The sequence below is a fragment of the Falco peregrinus genome, chromosome 2 (genome assembly GCF_023634155.1).
Source record: "Falco peregrinus isolate bFalPer1 chromosome 2, bFalPer1.pri, whole genome shotgun sequence".
In the NCBI taxonomy this organism is placed as follows: Eukaryota; Metazoa; Chordata; class Aves; order Falconiformes; family Falconidae; genus Falco; species Falco peregrinus.
This window is the reverse complement of record NC_073722.1, coordinates 3,980,557-4,003,239: the sequence shown is the minus strand read 5'-3', so window position 1 is coordinate 4,003,239 and position 22,683 is coordinate 3,980,557. Positions and strand designations below refer to the sequence as shown.

The 22,683-nt window shown below is 40.1% G+C and overlaps 1 protein-coding gene across 5 annotated transcripts in view; it reads left to right on the top strand.

The window, feature by feature from the left end:
* The window catches only part of DCTD (dCMP deaminase), a 63,179-nt gene that overhangs the window by 19,960 nt on the left and 20,536 nt on the right, over nt 1-22,683 (top strand). The window contains exon 1 of one of the 5 annotated variants that reach the window (XM_055795134.1): nt 19,674-19,756. The exons of 2 other annotated variants lie outside the window; for them this stretch is intronic. In XM_055795134.1, the coding sequence (XP_055651109.1) occupies nt 19,722-19,756 (35 nt within the window). In that variant the 5' untranslated portion in view covers nt 19,674-19,721. Of the gene's footprint in view, nt 1-19,673; nt 19,757-22,683 lie in introns of those variants that run through there. 2 more of the 5 variants (XM_055795136.1, XM_055795135.1) reach the window with 2 other exon arrangements.

The window sequence follows — 22,683 nt, the reverse complement described above, 5'->3', positions numbered from 1 at the left end:
CCACTGATGCCAGTTGTGCTAACAGCAGATGATTGTTTTGCATGTTCTACCAAAAACGGCCATTAGTATTGCAAAACTGAGCATTCAAAAGTTAGAAACTGACAATATTATGAGAAGAACCATTAGGAGATTCCTTTAAGGAGGGAAACTAGGGATAATTTGCATCTTAATGTGTGGAAACAAAATCTGGAAATCTTCCAGAGGTGGATATCTGAATGTCTCGGAGGAAAAATTTTATATGAGAATATTAGATATGAAGTATAAATCCGAGATTCATCAGAGAGTTTGACAGCGCCTTTATATTACCATCACCCAGAAAAATGATGGAAATATCTGAGATATGTTAAGAATTAAGAGAGGACAGTCATAGACTAATTCAAGAGAATCATAAAAGTAAACCATAAACACACTCCGTATTGACTTAGAAAAATTTAATAATGTAGAGAATCTACAAAGACCAACACAGAACAGGCCAGCATGGGAGAAATTAGTTCACCCCCTTGCTGTGTGAAGGATTCACATGGGGCAAGGAGGTTTATTTTCTTCTCAGTACCATGATCCCCAGCACAAAAACCTCTCAGAAAGGATCCCCCACAATCACTGCTTTCAGTCCTATTTTCTGCATAGGCATCTGACATCAGTAGGAAGGCAGCTGTATTGCTCTAGGTAGTGAAGGTTAGAACTCACTGAAAAAAGACCTATTCTATTCTATTCTATTCTGTTCTGTTCTGTTCTGTTCTATTCTATTCTATTCTATTCTATTCTATTCTGTTCTGTTCTGTGCTGTTCTGTTCTGTTCTGTTCTGTTCTATTCTATTCTATTCTGTTCTGTTCTGTTCTGTTCCGTTCCGTTCCGTTCCGTTCTATTCCATCCTATTCCATTCTGTTCTGTTCTGCTCTGCTCTGTCCTGTTCTGTTCTGCCCTATTCTGTTCTATTCTGTTCTATTCTATTAATTTTCTTAGGCTGCACTTACTGTCTTACTTACTATTCCTTCCAATAACGAGGTGTGATGACTATCCTCATTTAACCTCTGCCCTAAGAAAACTAGGGAACATACAGGCATCTTTTGGTTTTGCTTTGTTGAGGAGGGGTCTGTTTTATGGTTTAGCTGGTCTGGCACACCAAACAGAAGGTAGTAACCCTGTATGATAGTCTTTTCTTTCTGAAATAATTGTTTATATTTTTTTCTTCCCCCTACCCTCAGTCCCTCCAGAATTTTGTCTGTCATACAAGTTAACCAGTCATAATATAGTAATCCTGATAGAAGCTGACAAAGAGACAACTCTGTCAAGCCATAACCTCATGTTGTTCGTCCTCTAGCTTTCAGTTAGCTTGGCTTGAGGCTGCAGAATACTGACGTCTCAGATCTTGACATTTCAAATCTATGAAAAAGCAATATGGAGAGTGGAGAATGAGTTTTATGTGTACAGAATTGACTCAGAGTCTCAGAAGATGAGCAACAGGTTAGAGTGTCTGGACAGCTGCAGGTTTCACGCTGCTTTGCTGTAGGATGAATAACAAAGCAAAATCATCATCTAGCACAGTTCAACAAAGACAACTGCCTGAGGGCAAGCATTAGTCCCAGATGCAAAGATGTAACAATCCACAAACAGTCCCTAATTATGGACCAAGTTGGCCACTTACCGTTGTGAATTTTCAGTCAGAGTAGACTTAGTGTAGACTTTAGTTATATCTTTCACAAGGTAGACTTAGTGCCTCTGTGAGCTCTTCATGTAGCATCACTTATTTCTTTGCTTAAGCTTCAGCCAAACATTTATGTGTGAGCTGCTTTTGTCAAAAGAATAAACCATCTCGATGCTAATGAGTATGGTCAGATGCGCTGAAGTGTAGCTTGCACTTGTCTTAATCTTGTCTAACTGGTTCTCCTAAAGGCTGCATTTGGAAACTGAAAAGGCAGGTGGAAGACTAAACCTCCATGTGACTTAGGTAAATCAAGGATTTGGTAGCAAGAGCACTGGTTGCACTCACGGCTCTTGAGTATGCACCTTAAGGGGGAATTCACACTGCAACACTCGAAAGTGCAAGGATATATAGAGCAGTGATGAATTTAGCATATACTGCACTAGTTAGAGAGTATAGCAATGAAGAACATCACTTGGTGCTTAATATAAGCATTTATGAAAGACCTTTTTTTTCCCGCTGAAGTATCACAGCAGTCTTCCAACAAGTGCTGTCCTTCACCTGTATATTACCTTCTGATTTTCTGAGAATAACTGGAAGATTCTTGGAGAAAGAGAAAAATTCATTTTGATATTTTGTCAGTCATTAATATGCCTACAGTTCAGTGCACAAAAACAGCCAAACAAGTAAACTGGTGGGAAGAACTGTTAATCTGCGTCTTCCCGGGACATATTCAAACTAATATTCTAGTTTTCAATTCTTTTCACATTCCTTTGTACTATGAGTCTGGATTTAGTATTCTTCATGTTCTGCATATAATTTTTGTCCTTTCTAGCTACTGTCAGGTATTGAATGGCTAATCATATTTTTGTGGTATTTTACATTCTTACCAAATCGTTTTAACATAATGTAATATAATAACTTATTTAGTTACCTTATGTTTTAAACTTTGTATTGAACACTGCCAGGTCTTTGACATGTTCAGTACAGCCCATAACATAGGGCATAATCTTTGTTAGTTTTTAAACTTCCTTATGCTTACTTTTATAAATTTTAAATTTTCACTTCTATGGCATATACATATCCACTTTTCTTCCATTCAGTTTGAACTATATTCATGTTCATGACCAGCTGTATTCCTGACACACCAAATTGCACACCCTGAAGCTCTGTCCAGTTTGTTAGTGTGATGAAGATGAGAATCTAATGCTAAGCTCTGTGGTGCTTTGTCATCTTCCTTTTGTATTTATGGTCATTCCTTGACCTTGTGAGCAAGCCAGTTTGTTATCCAGTTGAGTATTACTTCCTTACCTTCTTACCCAATTCATTAATAATGTATCTGGTACTGGATTAAAAGCTTCCTTGGAATCCAAATGAATAATGTATACTTCTTTACTCTTGTCCACTTTTATTTTCATTTCCTCAAAGAAATTAAGCTAGTTTATTATGCATTGTTTCCATTTTGGTAGTCTTCACACCAAAATACTGAAGATTCTATTTGCATGGAAAGTTTGGGCAGTTTACCAAAACAGAAATGTTCCTCTTGTATTTTTGAATACCTGTCACAGTGCCATAAGCTATATTTAATATTTTACTGACAGTACCTTAAAGCAATGTATTTGGTACTGCACCCAATGCAAAAATATATTTTCACATAACAGAAAAGGAACTACAGCCTAATACAGAACAAAGTAGATTCCATCAGGAAATACTTTAAAATGTCATGAAACATATATTTTACACACAAAAATCTGCCAATCAAGTTTTTATATCAGTTACAGTTTCATAAAGTACCCTGGGGTGCGACTCTGTAACAATGTGAAGACAACAAAGGAAATACGAGTCTGCAAAAATGTCACAAACACATTAAATCTAAAAAGTACCCATTAAATTTGATGGAAGAAGAATTACTGTTCCAACCTATTAGACTGTTATATATTTGGAAATGGAATTCCTTTAAAATTCCTTGCCACTGAAACCCCTATGAATTCCGTAGGGATTCACGGTGAAAAGAAGTCTGATTTGAGACTTCTGCCATATGCTGTTCTTTTGACTTCACTGAAAATTTTGTGGGCATGTTAAGGGAGATGCAGGCTTTTGTTAGCAACACTTTTTTTCCTTATACTTCATTTTTTTGTGCTTTATTAATTGATATCAATTTTAAATAAGGACAAAAAATACAGAAGAATGTAAGCATCTCTTTGGCTGTGTGAAATCAGAAGAACGGAGCCCGAGTTTGTGACTGTCCATGCAGAGAGAACATAGATGTGTTCTACATGTAAAGCATGGTCACATAAACTTGACCATTATAGCCAACTTCACAAGTTGGTAGTCAGCCTCAGATTCTAGCTTAGAGGACTGGTTCTCCAGTCATTCATGTGACTTAATGCTTTTACCACACTGGCTGACCTGTCCTGCCACTGCGTTTTGAGAGTTTCTCGTCCCTGGTGATTGTCCATCATGACAATTGGTCTCTTGGACCACGCAAGCCCAAAGCCTCCTGAACTACACTAGATGTAGTTGTAACTGTGGGGCCAAATAGTGAAGTGACAGAGCTGACATCTCTGTCTACATAATCTTGGACCAGTGGGTATCCTTCCTGGCACGTTCTCTTTCACCCCCTTCAAAGATGAGACATTGTATTGTATCTTTAGGGAGGTCACTGATCTCTGGGACTGCAGCAGTTCTTCACCACAAACCTTTGTCCCACTAACCATTACTTTAATGCTATCACTGGCACATACTGTCATCTCATTATCGGCTCCCTTTTCGAAGTAATCTATGGATATGCTGAAGAACATATCTCAGGCAGACCACTTGTGACCTCCTCCATTATGAAAACCGACCATTTACTCTGATGCTCTCTTTTTCATCTTTTAACCAACTATTTATCCATGCAGGAAGCTTCCCTTTTTAAGCCCTTGTTCTTTAGATAGGTTCAGGATCTCCTAACCTAATGTTGTCCCTAAGGAACCTCTTAAGGCCTGACCTCTACTCCCATGGAGTTCACGTTCTTACTCTCAGTCCCACCATCCCTGTCAGGATTGTATTGAAACAAATCTTAATCATAGCCTAGCCAGAGCTCAGGTTCAAATGGTGGACTTGACACTGTTAGGTTTATGGTTGGACCCTATGATCTTAAAGGTCTTTTCTAGCCTAAATGGTTTTATGATTCTCTGATTCTAAAAAGAGCTATATGGCAGAAGTCTTGGAACTTACCTGTGAGAGGTCTTTTATGCTTTTGTAGACATTTTTGTGCATGTTGAATCAAGAAGCACACTCTTTTCAACTGCCTTTTCTGAACTTTGTTGAAGGCTAACAGTAGGCTTAGGCTGAAGCCTCGTAGCATGCTTAAGGCCCCTTGTATGATGTTCTCCCTGGGAATCTCCTGAACACCTGCCCTACCTTTCCTTGCAGTCCCTTTTCTACCATCAGTCTCATCACCCCCTGTAAGCTTTCTGGTTTTTCAAACCTTGGCCCTAGCCCTTAGGACTAGCCCTAGCCTGAGGCTGGATTCATGTTACATTCAATCCCGTTACAGGCTAAAGGGGTCATGCCTTAAAAGAGGATGTAAGAATGTAGTGTTAGTCCCGTTAATGTTTTAATAATCTAATGGTACAAATTACCCCATTAATACAGAAATAATACATTAACAATAGTTAAAATTGGTCTATATAAACTTCTTTGTTTCTACTCAGTTTCTCAGGTGCTGTGCTCACCTTCTGCATGTCCCACTGGCCCCTGTGGGGGGTCACAATTACGAGTCATTGGCCTCCTGAGTCCTGTGCTGGAAGGAGTTTGATGTTCACAGTAGGAGTTTCCTTCCGCTCTGTTCTGGGGTCTGCTTGGGTTTTCTTACTACAGTCTGCATCCTTCTCCTTGATAGAGTCTGAAATTTGCCCCACAGCCTGTCACAGCCCCTTTCCATGTAAAAAGGAACTTTACAATGAGACAGTTAGGCTTTTCTCGTATAGAGTATCCACAGACCAAGCTCAACCCAGTTAGGCAATACCCACTTAACCACTAGATGATTGTCATACACTGAAAAAAATAAAATTAAAATCAGTTCAAGTCAAGCCCAGCCCAGACAACTCCTGAGACCCTGTATTGTCATTTCCTCGTGTATTTTCCCCAACAGAATTCTAACTTTTCCCAAATAGATCAGATCTATCCAGGTGTCCCCTACTTCTGTTATTTGTCATAGTTTCTAGTAATTTGCCCAGTACACATAAGACTTACATTCCTACCATTCCCCGGATTTTCTCTGGAACCTTTTTAAAGAATTGATGTCACATCTGCTGCCTTCCAGAAGCAAAGCAATTTTAAGCAATAGGTTATACCCTGCTGTGAGTAATTCAGCTCTTTCGTCCTTGAGTTCCTTTAGAAATTTGGAGTGAATACTATACAGTCCTGGTGATTTTCACTTTATCTATTTATTCCATAATCTCTTCTACAGTAATTTCAATTTCAGACTGATCTTCAGATGAGTCCCCCGCCAAGAAAGGTTCTGATTTTGGAATCTTCCCAGTTCCTTCCTCAGTGAACACCAATGCAAAGGGTTCACTTAGCTTGTTTGCAACGACCTTGTCTTCTCCGAGTACACTTTTATGTCCTGAAAATGAACTGGCCTTGCAGATTCTGGCAAACGTCTTGCTCCTGATGCGTTTGGTAGAGAAAAAGATTATTAATTTTGATTCCTTTGTTAGTTATTCTTCAGATGCTTTTTGGTCTGCCTTATTATGTTTTCACATTTAACCTGCCAGAGTTTGTAACTCTTTCTTCCTGTGTCATTTGAACATGACTTCAGCATTTTCAAAGATGTATTTTTGCTTCTAACAACCTCACTTACCCTGCTGGTTAGTTACGCCCACTTCCTTTCACCTTTCTGAAGTCTTTCTTAACAGAAATTAGGTATTTCTACTACAGTATCCTTAAATAGGTTCCTTGGTGCCTAGACAGAGTTGGGACTCTGAGCTGCCCTTCACTTCCTTTTAACAATCTTCCTCTTTCTTAACTTTGTTACTTTTTTTGTCATTAAAACAAAACTGTAGGGAAGAAGTTCCTGGGTGTAAGCCCGGAGCTGTTCCTTGACCATGATCTAGTCTAGATGTTGTCGAAGGAGATTCCTGGCGTGATTCCATTCCTCAGAGCTGGGTCTGTAGAGAACAAAGAAATGAAGATGTGGGGAGATATGGGCGGATATGTGCTTGTGCTGTTCTAGGACTTTCTGTGTTCTTAATGTGACCTTGCTTTTTCCCCTGCTCCCATGGATAGTTAATTCATGCAGCTGCCCTGTGCTTCTCTCCTTTGTACCACCATTGGTTTTGACGAACAAGTGTCCCTACTTGTATCTTTGTGGCATTCTCACGGACATTTTGGGACCATAGCAGTGGGGAGTGACTGGACTTTTCTGACATTGTATCTGGAATGACGATGGTAATTGGAGTGATGCTTTACACGGTAAAACTACAGAGAGTAGCATGTGCCTCAAGCTTCCCTGCTAGAGCAACAGGGACAACTCTTCACTGTATCTGTTCAGTGACATAGCTGTTTCATGAATCTTGCACATGTAGGGTCAGCAGAACCAAAAGGAATGGCTCAGTACCGAGGCCTCTGTGCTGAAATCAGTTGTGATGAGTGCAGTGAATGATTACAAGATTGTGCAGAAGGAAGTTGTAGGGCTCTCCTCTCATCAGCCTCAGGCAAGGGACCTTGTATGCCTTGGGTAACATATCCACCAGTCAGGCTCGTAGGAAGGTCCACTGCTTAGGGTGGTGGCCTGCTTCTCCGAAGTATACTATACCTTTGGGTACAGAGGAACTGACCATCTGGTCTGGGAAATCTGTATCATGGCTAAGACAGTTCACTTATGGCATTCAAAATCAATGACTATTCAAAATAATGAGGTGTGAAAATAACAACAGGCTGGGATTCTTCTCACTTCCTTTCTATGGTACTTTTTCAGGCATCTAACGTTCTTTACTAATGTTTCTCTGCAACTCAGTTCAGAAACCCTTCGAAGAAGAGGTAAAGCTGAGGTGAAGCTGAAATGATTTCAGCTTTCAGCTGAAATCCAAAAGTTAGAACTTTTTTCCATGCCATGGCACTTCCCAAGTGATGGAAACCAGCAAAAAAATGGAAAGCTTGGATCCTGCCTACCACTTAAATTTATAAAAATATTGTCAAATGTGAAAATAAACAGGTAAGGTTAAGCCATTCTGACATATTCCAAATTTGGCATCAAAGAGACAAGCTTGTCACAGTGGGCTCCCACAAAAGTTGAGGAGATAAGATTCCTGAGGCTTTAATCAGCTTTGGCTGATCCTGAGCTGTCATCCAGTGGTTTATATACCTGAAACATATAGTCATGGTTACAGTATGTTCCTCCTTTAGGATGCACAGATCTCCGCTCTGCAGAAAGTAAAGCTCTTTTGTAAGATCACAACTAAAGATTAAGATCTTGCATAGCATAAATACTGTTTTTTACTTATTTGCCCTCTAGCAGTAAGGCACCACTATTATGGGTGGGATTTCTCCTTTACCAGTACACTTGCTATATCCCCTTTCCAGCACTATCCATTTTGAGCTATAGCTATCTCGCTTATTTTTGTTCTGTTCATTAATATTTGCCAGCGGGTGGTCATGAATACAACAGAAATTCTGCGCAAGCAGTCAGTACCTCTGACAGGGTTTTCTTGGTCCTACTGCTGTTGAATTATCAGGAGAATAGAGCAGAAAAACATTTTTAGAAAGCTGTGTTTGATGTCAAGTGGAAACAGAAGACTACCTCCATCAAGCAACCTTGCTTTACTGGGTACCTGATGCACTACAACTAGCTAAATATAAATAGCTTTATTAATATTTCTCACAGCTTCAGGCTTTGAGAATAAAATCATTAGCTCTTATGGACCATAATAGTTCTCATATAATCTGCAGCTCATTTCAGCAGCCATCATCTTTCATTTGTCAGCTCAGAAAAATTGACAAACTCAATCCAATGCCTGTTATTGACTGCAAAAGCTGCTATTTTCCTGGTAATTATCTGAGTTCATGCCATAAGTCTGAATTTAAATGCATAATTCAAATTCTTTTGAAGTTATATGAGTCTTAGCTGTTTCATTCCTCTGCATTATGCTTGACAAATTTAGGTCCTATTTAACATTTCTAATTATTTTTTTTTATCCTCAAGGAAATCATACTTGTCAAGCTATTCCATAAAAACATAATTTTGGAGTAAGAATTTACTCATGGAAGCATACTGTCATCTTCACATAAGCAGAAATTATGAGTCAGCTCCCTTCCCCGATAAATTAAGATGTGACTTTATTTGCCTTGTGATTTTAGAGGCTTTCAGATTCACTTAGTTCACTTTTTAAAAGTAGTTACAATTCACTGTTTTTCTACAAAGTCTAAAAAAATGTTTTTCTGTGAATGATAACTTTTCACGCTAGCATTTACTGGCTCAACTTTTAAGTAAACCATCAGCTTTCAGAAGATTGGAAATAAAATAATCAGAAGTGGTAATTATGAAAGCACCATAGAAGGAAGAGCTTTGATAAACTAACAGTATAATTAGTATGGAGAGAGAGCAATGGAAATTAATGTTTGATAAATTGCACTTTGAAGAATATCTGGAGTTGCATTTCTTTGCAAAATTGAGAGTAAAACTATTTGCTTATTAAAAATTATGATTCTCTAGATTTGGAATCAGAATAATGTCAGAGAGGCTGCTCTGACATTAGTAGACTGAAAAAAAAACCTGTGTTTTTTTTGAATTATGAAAAATGTAGAAATATAGCATTATAAACATGGTAAGCAGTACCCACTCCCTAAGGTAAACTTCATTTGGATAACAACTGAATTTTAAGTTTATTTTGAACTTCAAATGTAGGCTTGTAAAACTCGGAAGTGTTCGAAAATTCCTGCAAGTAAGTGAGGTAGATGACATGATGAAAAATAATGAAATGGTCAGTTTAGACTAGGACAAAGCTCAAGACTCTGAAAAACTGTGTTAATATAGTGTGTGTATATGTTTTTATACATACATACATATATATATATGTGTTATGGTCAATTATAAGCTAGTGATAACTAACATTATTTTTTATTTTTAAAAAGAAGGTTTGAAAAGATACTTTAGCTCAAAATTTTTACTTGGCCTCTGTAGTTGGCATATGATTGTAATCGTAAATGCTTGGATATCAGTGAGTATTGTTCTCCTCACTAATAAAAGGTTAAGCAATGTACAGGAGAATAACCTGAATCAAGGTCAGCATTCCAGACAATTTTTTGCAGCCGATTTCTGTGAATGAGTCACTAAGGAATTTACCTTGGAAGCATAGGAAGTATCACAGACTACACAAATCTAAAACTCATAGCTGAAGTCAATGTAACCATTGTATGGGACATACTACTGAAATAAAACTGCTGTGGGTGTAGTTCCTTCCCATGCTCTAGACAATTTATGTTTGTTTTATATCTTGAATCATGAGAGTTTATATCCCTCATACATTTTAATACTAACATAACTGTTGCTCTTCTTATTATTCATATAACAGCATAATTTTTTTTAAGACCTCTGTAGCTGTTGTCTCCAAGATGTCTTTCAGACATGACTTCACAGGTTAATTAGGTATCAAGAAAGTATTCTCTTTTATCATTATTATGTGTGTCACATTTTTTTGTTTCTCAATGTCTTGTATTATGAAAAAGGGTAAATAAAGACAAATATTTTACCTAGTCATAAACATTATATATGTCTGTTAGGGCAGTATGTCATTTTTCCCTAGCGTGGAAGCATCTAATTGCCTTTGCTGCCTTCCATTGTACTGCTTCCCCTTCTGTTGTATCCTTTCATATCCTGGTAACAAGAATACTGAATATAGTATTTAAGAGATGCTGATGGAAATGTCTCATCTTACAGTGTTTCAGAGTAGCACAGAAAGCACAGATATCCAGTTTAATTTTATTTTGAATAGTGTTGTTCAGAGAATATGAATTTCACCATAAGCCTGGGCCAACAAATCTTATTCTTGGGATTCTTCTCAGGACTGAGTTTATGTGCAGTTGTCCACTAGAGAGCAGGCTGAGACCAACAAACCCATTTTATTCTTGTCATAAACTGACTTTGAACCCAGGTGTCTTAATGTAAATCGTTAGTACATTAAAGCACTGCACCTTCTAGCTTCAGCTGTGAGCATACATACTGCTATCAAACTTGATGGATATAGCTGGTGAAGCTTAGTGACCTAAGGTGGTGATAATAAAGTATTCTGAAACCTTGATAACATTTTATTCTGTCACTATGGTTTTCTTGCTCTGGTGACACCAACTAATTTGTACTGCTTTACAGGAAATTTCTGTATCCAGCTTTTTAGCCAGTCTCCAGTTCCTTACACTGCTCTTACTCTTCTCAGTCAGACTGAATTTCTTTCAGAGACAAAATATTGCTTGATATTGATTCCATTGTGCTAGATATTTTCAGGTTCTCGTACTGCAGATCAGCTGAAGCGCTGGTTCAAAATCTTGAAGAATTTTCTAACACAAAATGTACAAACAAAATGACCTATGCAGTATCTCCCAACAAGAATCCTCTGTTCTCTAATCCTTTAGAAAAACATTAAAGTCAATTTGACAGACCCTTTGCATGGAAACATTTTTATTCTCAAAAGTTGTACTAACAAGATTAGCCCGTTTTCACAGAGCCCACAAATTCTTACTATTTTTGGCCTGTTTCTCATTTGACTTGTGTAAGACACTCATCTTCTGTGGAAAAATGCTCACCCCAGAGGACATATATACCAGTGGAGAGGTTTGGAGTTCTCCCTGCTACTGTCCCTATAGAACCCACTGAATTTTTGCAGAAGTAATAGGGAGGATTTTAGTTTACTTTCCTGTAAATGAAGAATATCGCATTTCAGTTCCCTTTTGCTTCCTCAGTTTTGAAAAAAATAAAGTACATCTGTTGTTTATTTTATCTCCCTAGGCTTCTGTGAAGGCTGGTCTCGGAAGACAATTTTTCTTCAGTACTTTGAACCTTAATAATACTCTATTGTATTCTGAGAAATAAGAATTGGAAATATCTAACTAATGTCTGTCTTCCCTTTCTACAATCTATAGCCCATCCACCTTTGAATTCCTTAATGATTCGTGCTTCAAAGATCGCATCCCAGTCTTTGCCTTCTTTACCTCATCATCTGTCTTCTATAGCATGAAGCTGCTGTGGCTTCACGTTAGAATTCCTCATTTACCATATACTGCCTTTGCCGTCTGAGTCAATGCTTTCCTAATGTGAATATGGTTTTCTTTATAACGGCTTTAAAGTTACAATAGCATTAAAAATATGGATACAACCTGAAAGATAAAAAATAATTTTAGTAGAAGCAAATGCTCAGCTTGGGTTCTTTCAGCCTGAACAAATCATGTCCAATGCAGACAACTAAAATGTTGTAACAGGAAAATGCCAGGAAATCTTGAAAAGGAATCATATTGCCAACTCTGCTTACAAAATATATTAGGTTTACTAATGATTGTATTTCCCCTCATATCTACAGAGGGAGCACAGAGTTCCAGTTCTTTGAATTTGGGATGTCAAAGGTATTTCCTGACAGCTTCGGCTCACTTTTCATTATTGGCAAGTTAAAGCAGTGTGGCTGCTAGCTGCTCTTCTGTAATTAGTTCAATGAGTTTAGGAAACAGCCAGAACTTAGAAGAGATGAAAAGAAATCACATATTATATGATAGTGGCACCTGAGCTACCTCTGCTCTGCTATCAAGCTAACACTCAGTATGTTACTAAACGAAGGCTTCATGCCTCCTGTTTCACAGTTCTCTCAGTGCTACGTCCGAGGAATGGAGCAGTTACTACGGAGAAAGGAACACACCTTTGGTGCCAATGGGTATTTGGGGGAAATGGGAATATTGGCAAACTTGAAAGGCGAGTAGGTCAAAGAGATCTCATCAAGATGAGGTGAGATACAGAAAAAAAAAAAGATGATTGCAGCAGCTCTTTTTGTGTCTCTTTTCTAGCTGAAGTGTTATATCTTAAGAATCCTGATATTTTTTTTACCGCAGTCCACGAGTTAGCTGAAAGGGTAATTCATTTCCTATCAGAGAGTGGATTTAGGTTGTTTACTTAAAACTTTCCATGCTAAATCCCATATAAAGATGTAAGAAGATGATTCTGTATAGCAGCTCTTAAATGAAGATTTAAGTATTATCACACCATAATAATGAAATCTAAAGATACAGCTAAGATAAATGACAGGCATTTATACATAAAAATAGGAAAACTCTCTATAAAGGAAATCTGAAGCTTATCATAAACAAAGAAAAATTTGAAAGGAACAAGTAGGAACTTGGAAAGAAACTCCACTGAGGTTAAAGGAGGCAAGCATAAAAGGAATTTATATCAGGAAAACAAAAAATAAAACTACAGAGAGCAAACTAGTTGTCCAGACATGAAGGGATACATGTATTCAATATTATTTGTATGTGATGGAAGAGTAAAGGTTTCTTTCTTCAGAATGTGCCTGATGTGGTGATTACAGGTGATGTTACTGTCCAGTTGGAGTTTTTGCAAATTGATACACTACACCAGATTTTGGGACTTAGAGAAAGTTCATGGAAGTAACGTAAAAAGCTACTGCATCACGAGAGAAAAAACATGCCAAATCAGAAGGGATGGAAGTAGAAAATAATCTTCTTAGATATTAAAAATAGCCTTGAAAAATAAGGGGAAGGTAACAGAAGAAATAGAAAGCTGTGAAGTATGTAGGCAGGTGCTGAGTACAGAAGCAGCATGCCAAAAAAGTGAGATTTTATACTGAAAGCAGAAAATTAATTTTTCACCTCTAACTGGGGAATAGCTGTGATCATGATGAGTATGGGTGGGCAAAGAAGGTAATTCGTATTTTGGAAGAGAACACTTCAACTTTAGGGTTGCGAGAATACTTGCAGTCTGAAACTTTATGTCTCAGTTTACTTTTCAAAGGAGAATTTAGCAAGATTTTCTGAGCTTTCCGGTTCTGGATGGTGATAGAAGAAAATATCACATGCAGTATCTTCTGGTTTTCTAGCACTTATCTTTGTCCTGTTCATTGTACTAGCTTGCATAGAACAGGGAATTTGGATGCCAGGGCAGGTATGAATGGAACGAAGGGTTTCAAAAGTAGAGGACTGGTCAGAGACACAGATACAAACATTAAAAAACCCCAAGCAAACAGAGAAAGTATTGGTAAATAACATACAGAAAGAACACATCTAGCTAGAGAATGTACTGATATCAAAGAAATTACAAGGTGATCCGGGCACTGGGAAGATAATATTTGTCTATAACTAGAACCATCAGTATGAATAAAACAGGAAAACAGTCAAAATTAGGAAAAACAGATGCTCATAAAAATTTTAGATGAGATGAAAAATAGCTGTAATGTTAAAAATGGAACAGAAGACTGTTTAAAAAGTATTATTTATATACTCATTTGTGACCCCAGTCAGAATAAAGGGCAAATAAAAGACAAGTCTCAGAAAAAACTCTTAACTACTATTCAACGAGGTGAAAAGCTGGATTTAGGAAGTTAGCAAACTGAAGAAATTTTGAATCTGCAAGACTGAGAATGTGATACTCAGTGTCTGACTTGGACAGGAAGGAAGAAATCTTAAAACCGGCACTTGATTCTAGTTTTCAAGAAACAGATGCCACAGAAAGGTAAGGTAATACACAAGCCCTCAAAATCTAAGAATAGAGAAAAGATTCCCATTAAGACATGAAAATCATAGAAATACCTTAATATTGTCTGGATTCTGTCAGAGATACTCATCATCATGCACAACAGTTTCTGGCATTCAGTGTTTACAAATCTGTAAAAAAGTAAGCATCTGAACACAGATTTTGATGTCCTGAATTTTGGCACCCAAGCTTGAAAATACCGGATTTGCAACAGGCTTCCATCTGCACCAAAATTACCATGATACCATCCTATTTGGTTTTGATCGAAGGCTGGTAATAAGTTGTATTTCTTACCATCTCTATTAATAAGTAGTTCCACAATTATATAATGTAATGTATCAAGTACACGTGTAATGTATAAACTATACTCTGAAGTTGAAACTCTTGTAGCAACTCTGAAATGCTCCCTATACAAAATGTTACAATATAAATACCTAACAGCTTATTACAGTCTATTTATGGGCTGGTTAACTTAACAAGCTGCTGCTGCTAACCCTGTTTAGGTCTTCCAGCAAGGGGGTTCCATCAGTAGGACTTTGTTCACGGAGCAAAGCCTGACATTGGAACAAGGGTGATTTGATCAGTGAGAAAGCCATAAATTCATATTCTTAAGAACTGCAGTGTATACCAGCAGCTGCGCTTGTATTGAATACGTTCTTGGTGGGTAAGCAAGTATAGGAGGAAAAGTTTAACTTAAGTAGAAATTCCTATTTGGAAAAATATTTGGAAGATGAGACTTGCCTAAGAATGAATCCCCTTCTCTAACTGAAAATTATCCTGTCAGTGAGAAGTACTTCTGTGAAAGACAGACAAGAACCAGATGTTAAGATATAAAGACATATTGTCATATTTATTTATTTGTCTTTCTCTCCAAATCTAGTAATTAGTTCCTGAAAAACTCATTCCATTAGAGAAAAAGACAACAGTTCATTCGCAATTTCTTTTCACTCTTGCCTTAAGTTTTGAGAGTGATTTCAGGGTGGTCTACCAAATTGCATGCTCCATATCCTGGCAAATTGCGAACTGTCTGAGTGACAACTTACACATATACTCTATGTGGGGAGAGATCTTGCTTGCCAACAAAGTTAAAAGAGTGTGTTGGCAAGCAGCAAGAAAGTGGGGAGGGGGTCTGAAGCTTGAGGTTTCCCCAAACTCAACTTAGTTTGCTTTTATCAACATTAACAAAAGGTAGAAGATGTGAAAATTTCACAAGGAGTAGCTAAAAATATAAGCATCTCGACAGTTATATATTTAGCCTGTTTTCCAAACTTGTATCACTTCTCATTAATTCAATTAATTAAATTTAAGAGCATCTAAAATATTTGCAATCAGCTCAGATTGTTTATTGACATCCATACAAGGTCATGATGATCCATGCTTGGGACTTTACAGCTTGAGAGACAAACCAAAGTAACCTATAAAAAGGCTACCTGAGGCACTCCATGCTTCTTCACATACATTCTCGTTCTGTGGAATAAAAGAGGAACATGTAAGGACAGGTCTAGAGTGTCACATACGAAATTAAAAGAAATTCAGCCTATTTGAGTGCATGCCTGTCTTAACAGGGGCTTTGAGTCAGAGCGCTCCAGTTCTGTCACAGAGATCAGAATGGTTCTGAGACAGATGAAGGGCACAAATAATCTTCTAGATCACAGCATAAGAGAGCTAATGGAGAGGAGTATTCAGACAGCAGATCCAGAGGAGCTCCCATTTTTGCAAAGCCGGCAGCTGCCAGAAAAGTCTTACGGAACCTACCAGGCAGCAAGACTTTGCCCCACACCCGTAGCAAGTCAAGCTATCTGCCATCAGTGCAGCCCTATGCTTAGGCCACAGGATTCTGGCCTAAATTTCACCTAATCCAGGTATAACTTTCTCTAGATATCTGTAACCACATAACCTACTTCCGTTGTGTGCATGAAGAGGCTGACATGTCAGGTGCCACCTCCATAGCACATTGTCAGAAGAGCAGTCACAACTTGGCCACAAGGGAAGTTTTCAGTATAATTCTGAAAGAAAAACAGGAGAAAACCAAAATGTACCTAGGTTTACAGAAGATGTGTAATTTAGCAACACTATAGGAGTCTATGAACTAAAATCCCAGCAGAAGTTCTCCTCTTCAGTCCATATATCACTGCTATATTACTAGGAATGCTGAATGTTGTTGGTCTGCTTTTTGAGGAAGAACAAGACAGAAGAGTCAATAATCTTTGAAAAATAATAATAAAAAAATAATGTTTGTGGACTTAACAGATGGAGAGATAAGACTAGTTTCAAATTATTATGGAACCTTATTTGCTAAGCATGACGAAAACATTTGATTTTCATATTTCAAAAATAATTTGTATGTATTTTTATAAAGTTGAAAACTGCACTCCAAAATTAAAAACCTCATTGATGAATAATATAAGCAGTTATTTTGCAGCATGTATTATTTTCCTCTCTGACAGGAGAGAAGAGAGCAAGAGTTTCTTTTTGAGGAATGGAGATTGTATTTTTTTGAATTTGGTTCTGGCTGATTTATAGATATTAGCTGGAAAATATGATCAATTCAGAGGAAGGAAATAGTTTGTAAGAACTCCTAATCAGTGTTCACAAAACAGAAAATCCATCATTCACTCTGTATGATCAGCATATAAGCACTGCTTTTTAAAGATTAGTAGTTGTTACGGTTTGTCCACAGAATCTTAATTATGAAAAATTACAAATTTGGCATGGGTAATTGTAGCACTATTAATTTTAATTCACATTTCAAGAGTACAGAAAAACATATACAGATAGTACAAAACTTTTTGAACTGAATTACACTAATTTTTTCTCCAGATTAATTAAATGAGTGCTCTTTAACTCTCTTCATGATCAACCATAATCAGGCCTTTCATTTCACCTTCAGGCTTCTGCTTTACTGAGTGATGCTACTTTCATTATTTTTTTTTTCTTTTTCTTGCATTTAAATTGTTCTTTTTCATTCATTAACAAACCGTACAGGAACATTTGTTGCCCATATGAAATTGTGAAAACAGAAATCTTGCAAACTGAAATAGCTATATGATTTCCCACTCTGAGGGCTGGAAAATTTGTCAGCTGAAATGTAACAGGCTGCTTTTGCCAAATTTCAGTTACAACTGAACAGGAATGCCTGTGAAATTAAGTAACATTTTCATACTTGATGGTTTGTCAGTTGTTAAAAAAAACACAATAGGTACGTGGTGCAGCAATCTAAATATGAAAACATGTTAGTGGTGTGTTCCTCAGTTTTAATCACTCCATGCCCTCTCGCTTTTGGCATAGCTTCAAGAAGAAATAGGAGTATAGGAGGTCCCCTGACTTACCTGACTTTATGCACACGATGGTGTACTGGACTTGTGCAAAACATTTGACGCTGTGGACACTGCAACTGAGTGCACTGTCACCAAGCTTGCTGATGACACCAAGCTGTGTGGTGCAGTAGAGGGAAGGGATGCCATCCAGAGGGACCTTGACAGGCTTGAGAGGTGGGGCCGTGCAAACCTCATGAAGTTCAACAAGGCCAAGTGCAAGGTCCTGCACGTGGGTCGGGGCAATCCCAAGCACAAATAGAGGCTGGGTGGAGAACGGATGGAGAGCAGCCCTGAGGAAAAGGACTTGGCGGGGTGTTGGTGGACAACAAGCTCAACATGACCTGGCAATGCGCGCTTGTAGCCCAGAAAGCCGACTGTATCCTGAGCTGCATCGGAAGAAGCATGACCAGCAGGTCGAGGGAGGCGATTCTCCCCCTCTCCTCCGCTGTCATGAGACCCCACGTGGAGCACAAAGTGTTCTGCTCTGGGGCCCTCAGCACACAAAGGCCATGGACCTGTTGCAGCGAGTCTGGAGGAAGGCCACGGAGATGCTCAGAGGGCTGGAGCACTTCTCCTGTGAGGACAGGCTGAGAGGGTTGGAGTTGGGGCTTTGCGGAGACCTTCCAGTATGTGAAGGGGGCCTACAAGAGAGCTGGAGAGGGACTTTTTACATGGGCATGTGGCAATAGGCCAAGGGGGATGGGTTTAAACTGAAAGAGGGTGGCTTTAGATTAGATGTAAGGAAGAAATTCTGTACTGTGGGGGTGGTGAGACACTGGCCTAGGTTGGCCAGAGCATTTGTGGGTGCCCCATCCCTGGAAATGTTCAAGGCCAGGTCGGATGAGGCTTTGAGCAACCTGGTCTAGTGTAAGGTGTCCCTGTGCCCATGGCAGGGAGGTTGGAACTGGATGATCTTTAAGGTCCCTTCCAGCCCAAACCATTCTGTGATTCTGTGATACTAACTTACCTGGTGTCCTCAGCTGTGCAATTTGCTATGCAGGTGGTCAGTAAGGAGGAACTATAAAGAGAGCTTCTGGGATAGGGCTACTATGTGCCATGTTTCCCAAATATGTCCTTTCTCCCAAGCTGAAGTGTCCTCCTAGGAGAGGAAGAGGAAGAACAGGCTGCAGGAAACCATTCTCTCAGCCACGTCTGTTGACCACATTCGGCTCACTGGTGCAGCACACGTGCAGTGCGAGCTGCACCACTTGCACTCACAAATCCCCTCTTGGGGATGCCCTCAGAAGCAAGTGTTTTCCTTTTGCCCATCACTGCTCTCACCGAGTTTGTTGCACCTGTCACTGCCTCCGGTGGGAGCTCAGCCAGGCATGTTTGGTGGGCTGGGGCAGTCTTTATCTGATGTCTCGCAGCCCCACAGCGTGAACATCTGTACCTTGCTCCCATCTGAGTGTCTCTGCGAAGGCAGACCCTGTGGCAACCACTAGGCAGCTCCTCATGGAAGACAAACAATATCAACACTTAATATTTATCATTATATCACTCACTTTGCACTGTAATGGGGTGTATGTGTGTGTATATATGTATGTGTATGTTCAGCTACCAGAGTGTCCTGGGCGACATCTAAGACGTGGCAGCAGCCGAGTATTAATAAACCTTAACTTGCTTTCCACATCCATTTCGTATCGAGAGAATAAAAAAGGAGTTTTAGACATGTTAATATGTTAATGGCAAGCTTTCATGAATGGCGTTTACCTCAAGAGCGTGAGCTGGGTGAAAACCTGCATGCTGGTGTGGAAGCACCAGGCCGGCAGCAGCGCCGGTCAGGCAGCCGAACACTACGAGAGCGCGTACTCGAGTACCGCGGTGACAGCACCACGGAGGCCCACGGAAGCCCCGGGGTGGAAGCGCCCCCCGCCCCGGCTCAGCGGGCTCGGTCCCGGGCCGCCACACGTGCCCGCTGCCGGTGAGGGCCGCCCCCGCCCCCGCCGCGCTCCTCCCCGCCGCCCGCCCCCTTCCCCGCCCGCCGCCGCCTTGGCGCCAAGCGGCCAACGAGAGCGTGGCCGCGCCGGGATGAGCGCCCAGCCGCCCAGCCGCCACCGGAGCGGGTACGCTGCCCGGGCCCGGCCGCGCGTCGGCTCGCCCCGCTGCCGCCCGGGGGCCGCGGGTGTGGGGACCCCCGTGATGCCGTGTCCGCGCTCTGCCCCCCCGGCGTTCGCCCTCCCCTAGCGCCCTGCGCCCCTCGCACCCCGGACTGACCGCACTGTCTCCCCTTTGGGCCGGGCCGCTCCCGCCCGGGGGTTCAGGCCCTTAGGGGGGGCGGCGGTCGCGGCCTGCGCCAGGCGGGCGGCCGCCCCCGGCCTGCGAGGTGGGGAGAGCGGCGGCACCCGCCGCGGTCACCGGCTGCTTCGGGGCAGGGGCCCGGCCCTGGCTGGGGCCCTGCGCGGGGCAGGGGGCAGGGGCGAGGCGGGGGGCGGCGGCGGGCGGCTCCGCGGCGCGCAGGGACCGGCTGAGGGAGGCCCTCCGCGCGGGCCGGCGTTCCTGGGAACCCCTGCGGGGCCTGGCCCGGGGCACGGCCTGCTTGCTTTGTTTATTTATTGTCATCCTGAGGATAGGGGAAAGAGCGGGTAGGGTGCCTTGTGTTCGGTATTTCCTGGAATGGAGACCGGCATGAGCGATATGCAACTAATTAAAGCCAAAGAAGTGACTGTGCCAGTAAGATACCTTTGGTGAAGGGATATTCTTGTGCAGTTGGGGTGCAGTGTTTCTGCAATGTTTATATTTGCAGGTTTGGTGGGTTATCTCTCACAAAAAATTTGAATATAGTTAATTTTCAGTGCACAAAGTATCATTTTTCTCTAAGAAAGGTTGATTTTTCCCTTCATCCCTTTCTCAAAACCTTACCGGCCCGTAAGGAGTAGGTAATGACCATGTCCCGGTACCTGTATGAGGGGAAAGATGACAACCTCAGGTAAAGGAAATGTCACATTCATTTGGTATAATAGCAATCAAAACCAAAATTTTGAGACTTAAAGAAGAAGCTGGTGTTGAAAGTCGTCAAGAGCATACATCCCATTTGGCTTATGGGGAGCAAGAGCATTGCCAAAGATGTTTAGTTCCTATTTTTAGTACATGCTTTAAGTCTTTTTTTTTAACCTTAAGTTCTGTGAGTTGAGCGACAAAATGTTGATGTCCTATAGCATGCTTGATACTGGGGGAAAAAGCTGGTACAATACAGTGGGAACATAATGCATGTGACATCACAGACAAAAAAGCAGAGGACAAACTTAAAAAAGGGGGAGAAGGGAAAAAAGTGATACCCACCAGTTTTCCAGTTGTGCTATATGGTTGTGTAGCTGACTATCCTGATTGTCGTATGACAAAATTTGAGGTGATGTATTCTGGTTTAGGATTCTCACCTAAACTTTTCATTAAGGTACACTTTTTTTTTTTCTTAGTAGCTGAATGAAATGTCTTCCTTTTTCAGATGGTGTTACAGCTGATGTGAAGCCTAGGTGGATGAAAAAGAACTGGAAAGGGAGGCATTGTCCTCCAATTATAGAATTTTTTTCTCTGTTTTCCTTTAAAATATGTTTTGAAAAAAGTTTATGCAGACTTTTCTGCAGACTACTAATCACTCTAGAATTTTAGGATTTTTCCCCCCCCTTTCTTCCTGAGCAGTGTTATCTTCATGGCTTTCAGTTCCCATTATTTTTATTCATAAGTTTTATGAATTATCACAAGGATAAGCCTTAGTTGCTTATTTTACAGCTAGCTATAATGTTTTCTAGATTAGCTTTCATTCATGCAATTCTAGAACTTAGAAATAAGCGTAAGGAAGATGATCAGTTGCCCCAAATCCATAAACTTAATTTTCCTGTGTGTGCTTGACTGCTAGCCAAGGCCTTGGCTTCTGCTCAATCAGAAATTAAGTGTTTTATACCCATTTCACACTAGCATTCCTGTGCACTGAGGGAATTATCTCGCCAGACACGATGATGTTAAGTAGAAGTAAATCAGTAAGGTTGGTTTTTGGTTTTTTTTATGTTCTCTTTGATGTAAACCTTCTGCTCGTTTTTCTTACATGCGGTTCTGTATTTATGAGAAATGTACCGAGTAGCTTTTTTTTCTGTTTTGAATAAATAGGGTTGCTAGGGAATAATTCCACAAAAAGAGATCTCATGATCTCTTAGTTCAGAGTACTGTTGTCCTTCTGGAGCCCTTTCCCAGAATGTTTTATTTGGTGTAGTCCCTCATTGTGTGTTGCATGCCTCTCCAAAGACATCACTGTGATAGTCATGTAGTCAGGAATGTATTAAACTGATCATTTAAAGTCTGATGGTGTTTTGGATTTTGGAAATCTGCTTTTGTGAGATATTTTAAACTGTCACTTAAATTAGCTGAAACACTTTCTTGGCATTTCAGTTAACCTGTCAAAGTTGAATTTGGCACAGAGAGGTGTGAGGGCATGTCTTAATTTGTTCTTTCTGATGTGAGCTTCATGTTTTCTGAACACTTTCTTAGTAGGATATAGTCCCAACCATTTAGTTATGGTTGATGGTTCAAGCCAGTTTGGGGCACTCTGAGAATTACGTACTTGATTTGTGTGTTCGCTTTGACAATTGACAGTTCTGGGCACTATTTACAATGTTGTGGAAGTGTGAGAGGGGTTTGCTGGTTACAAGAAGGGTGTATGTTTCTCTCTCCTCACGTTGAGACTATGGCCTTAAAGATGATCCTCATTCATTCCAAGAACAAGCCAAAATTGCTAACTTGTAACGTGCCATATATGAACTATTCAAAACCAGCAATTTAGCTTTGGTAAATAGCACCCTGTAGGTTTCTAAAGTACAATTTTATTATGTGCTCGCGTTGTCTTTTCTGAAATAGTGTAACCTCTTTATGACAAGGTAACTGCCAGCCTCTGATATATGTTTTTGGTTATAAAAATAATAATTAACAAAATACTTGTCGTCTAATGTTTTATTTGTCTTCCAAAAGTGCGGATACTAGTGTTGCTAGGAGATGGCTTGCG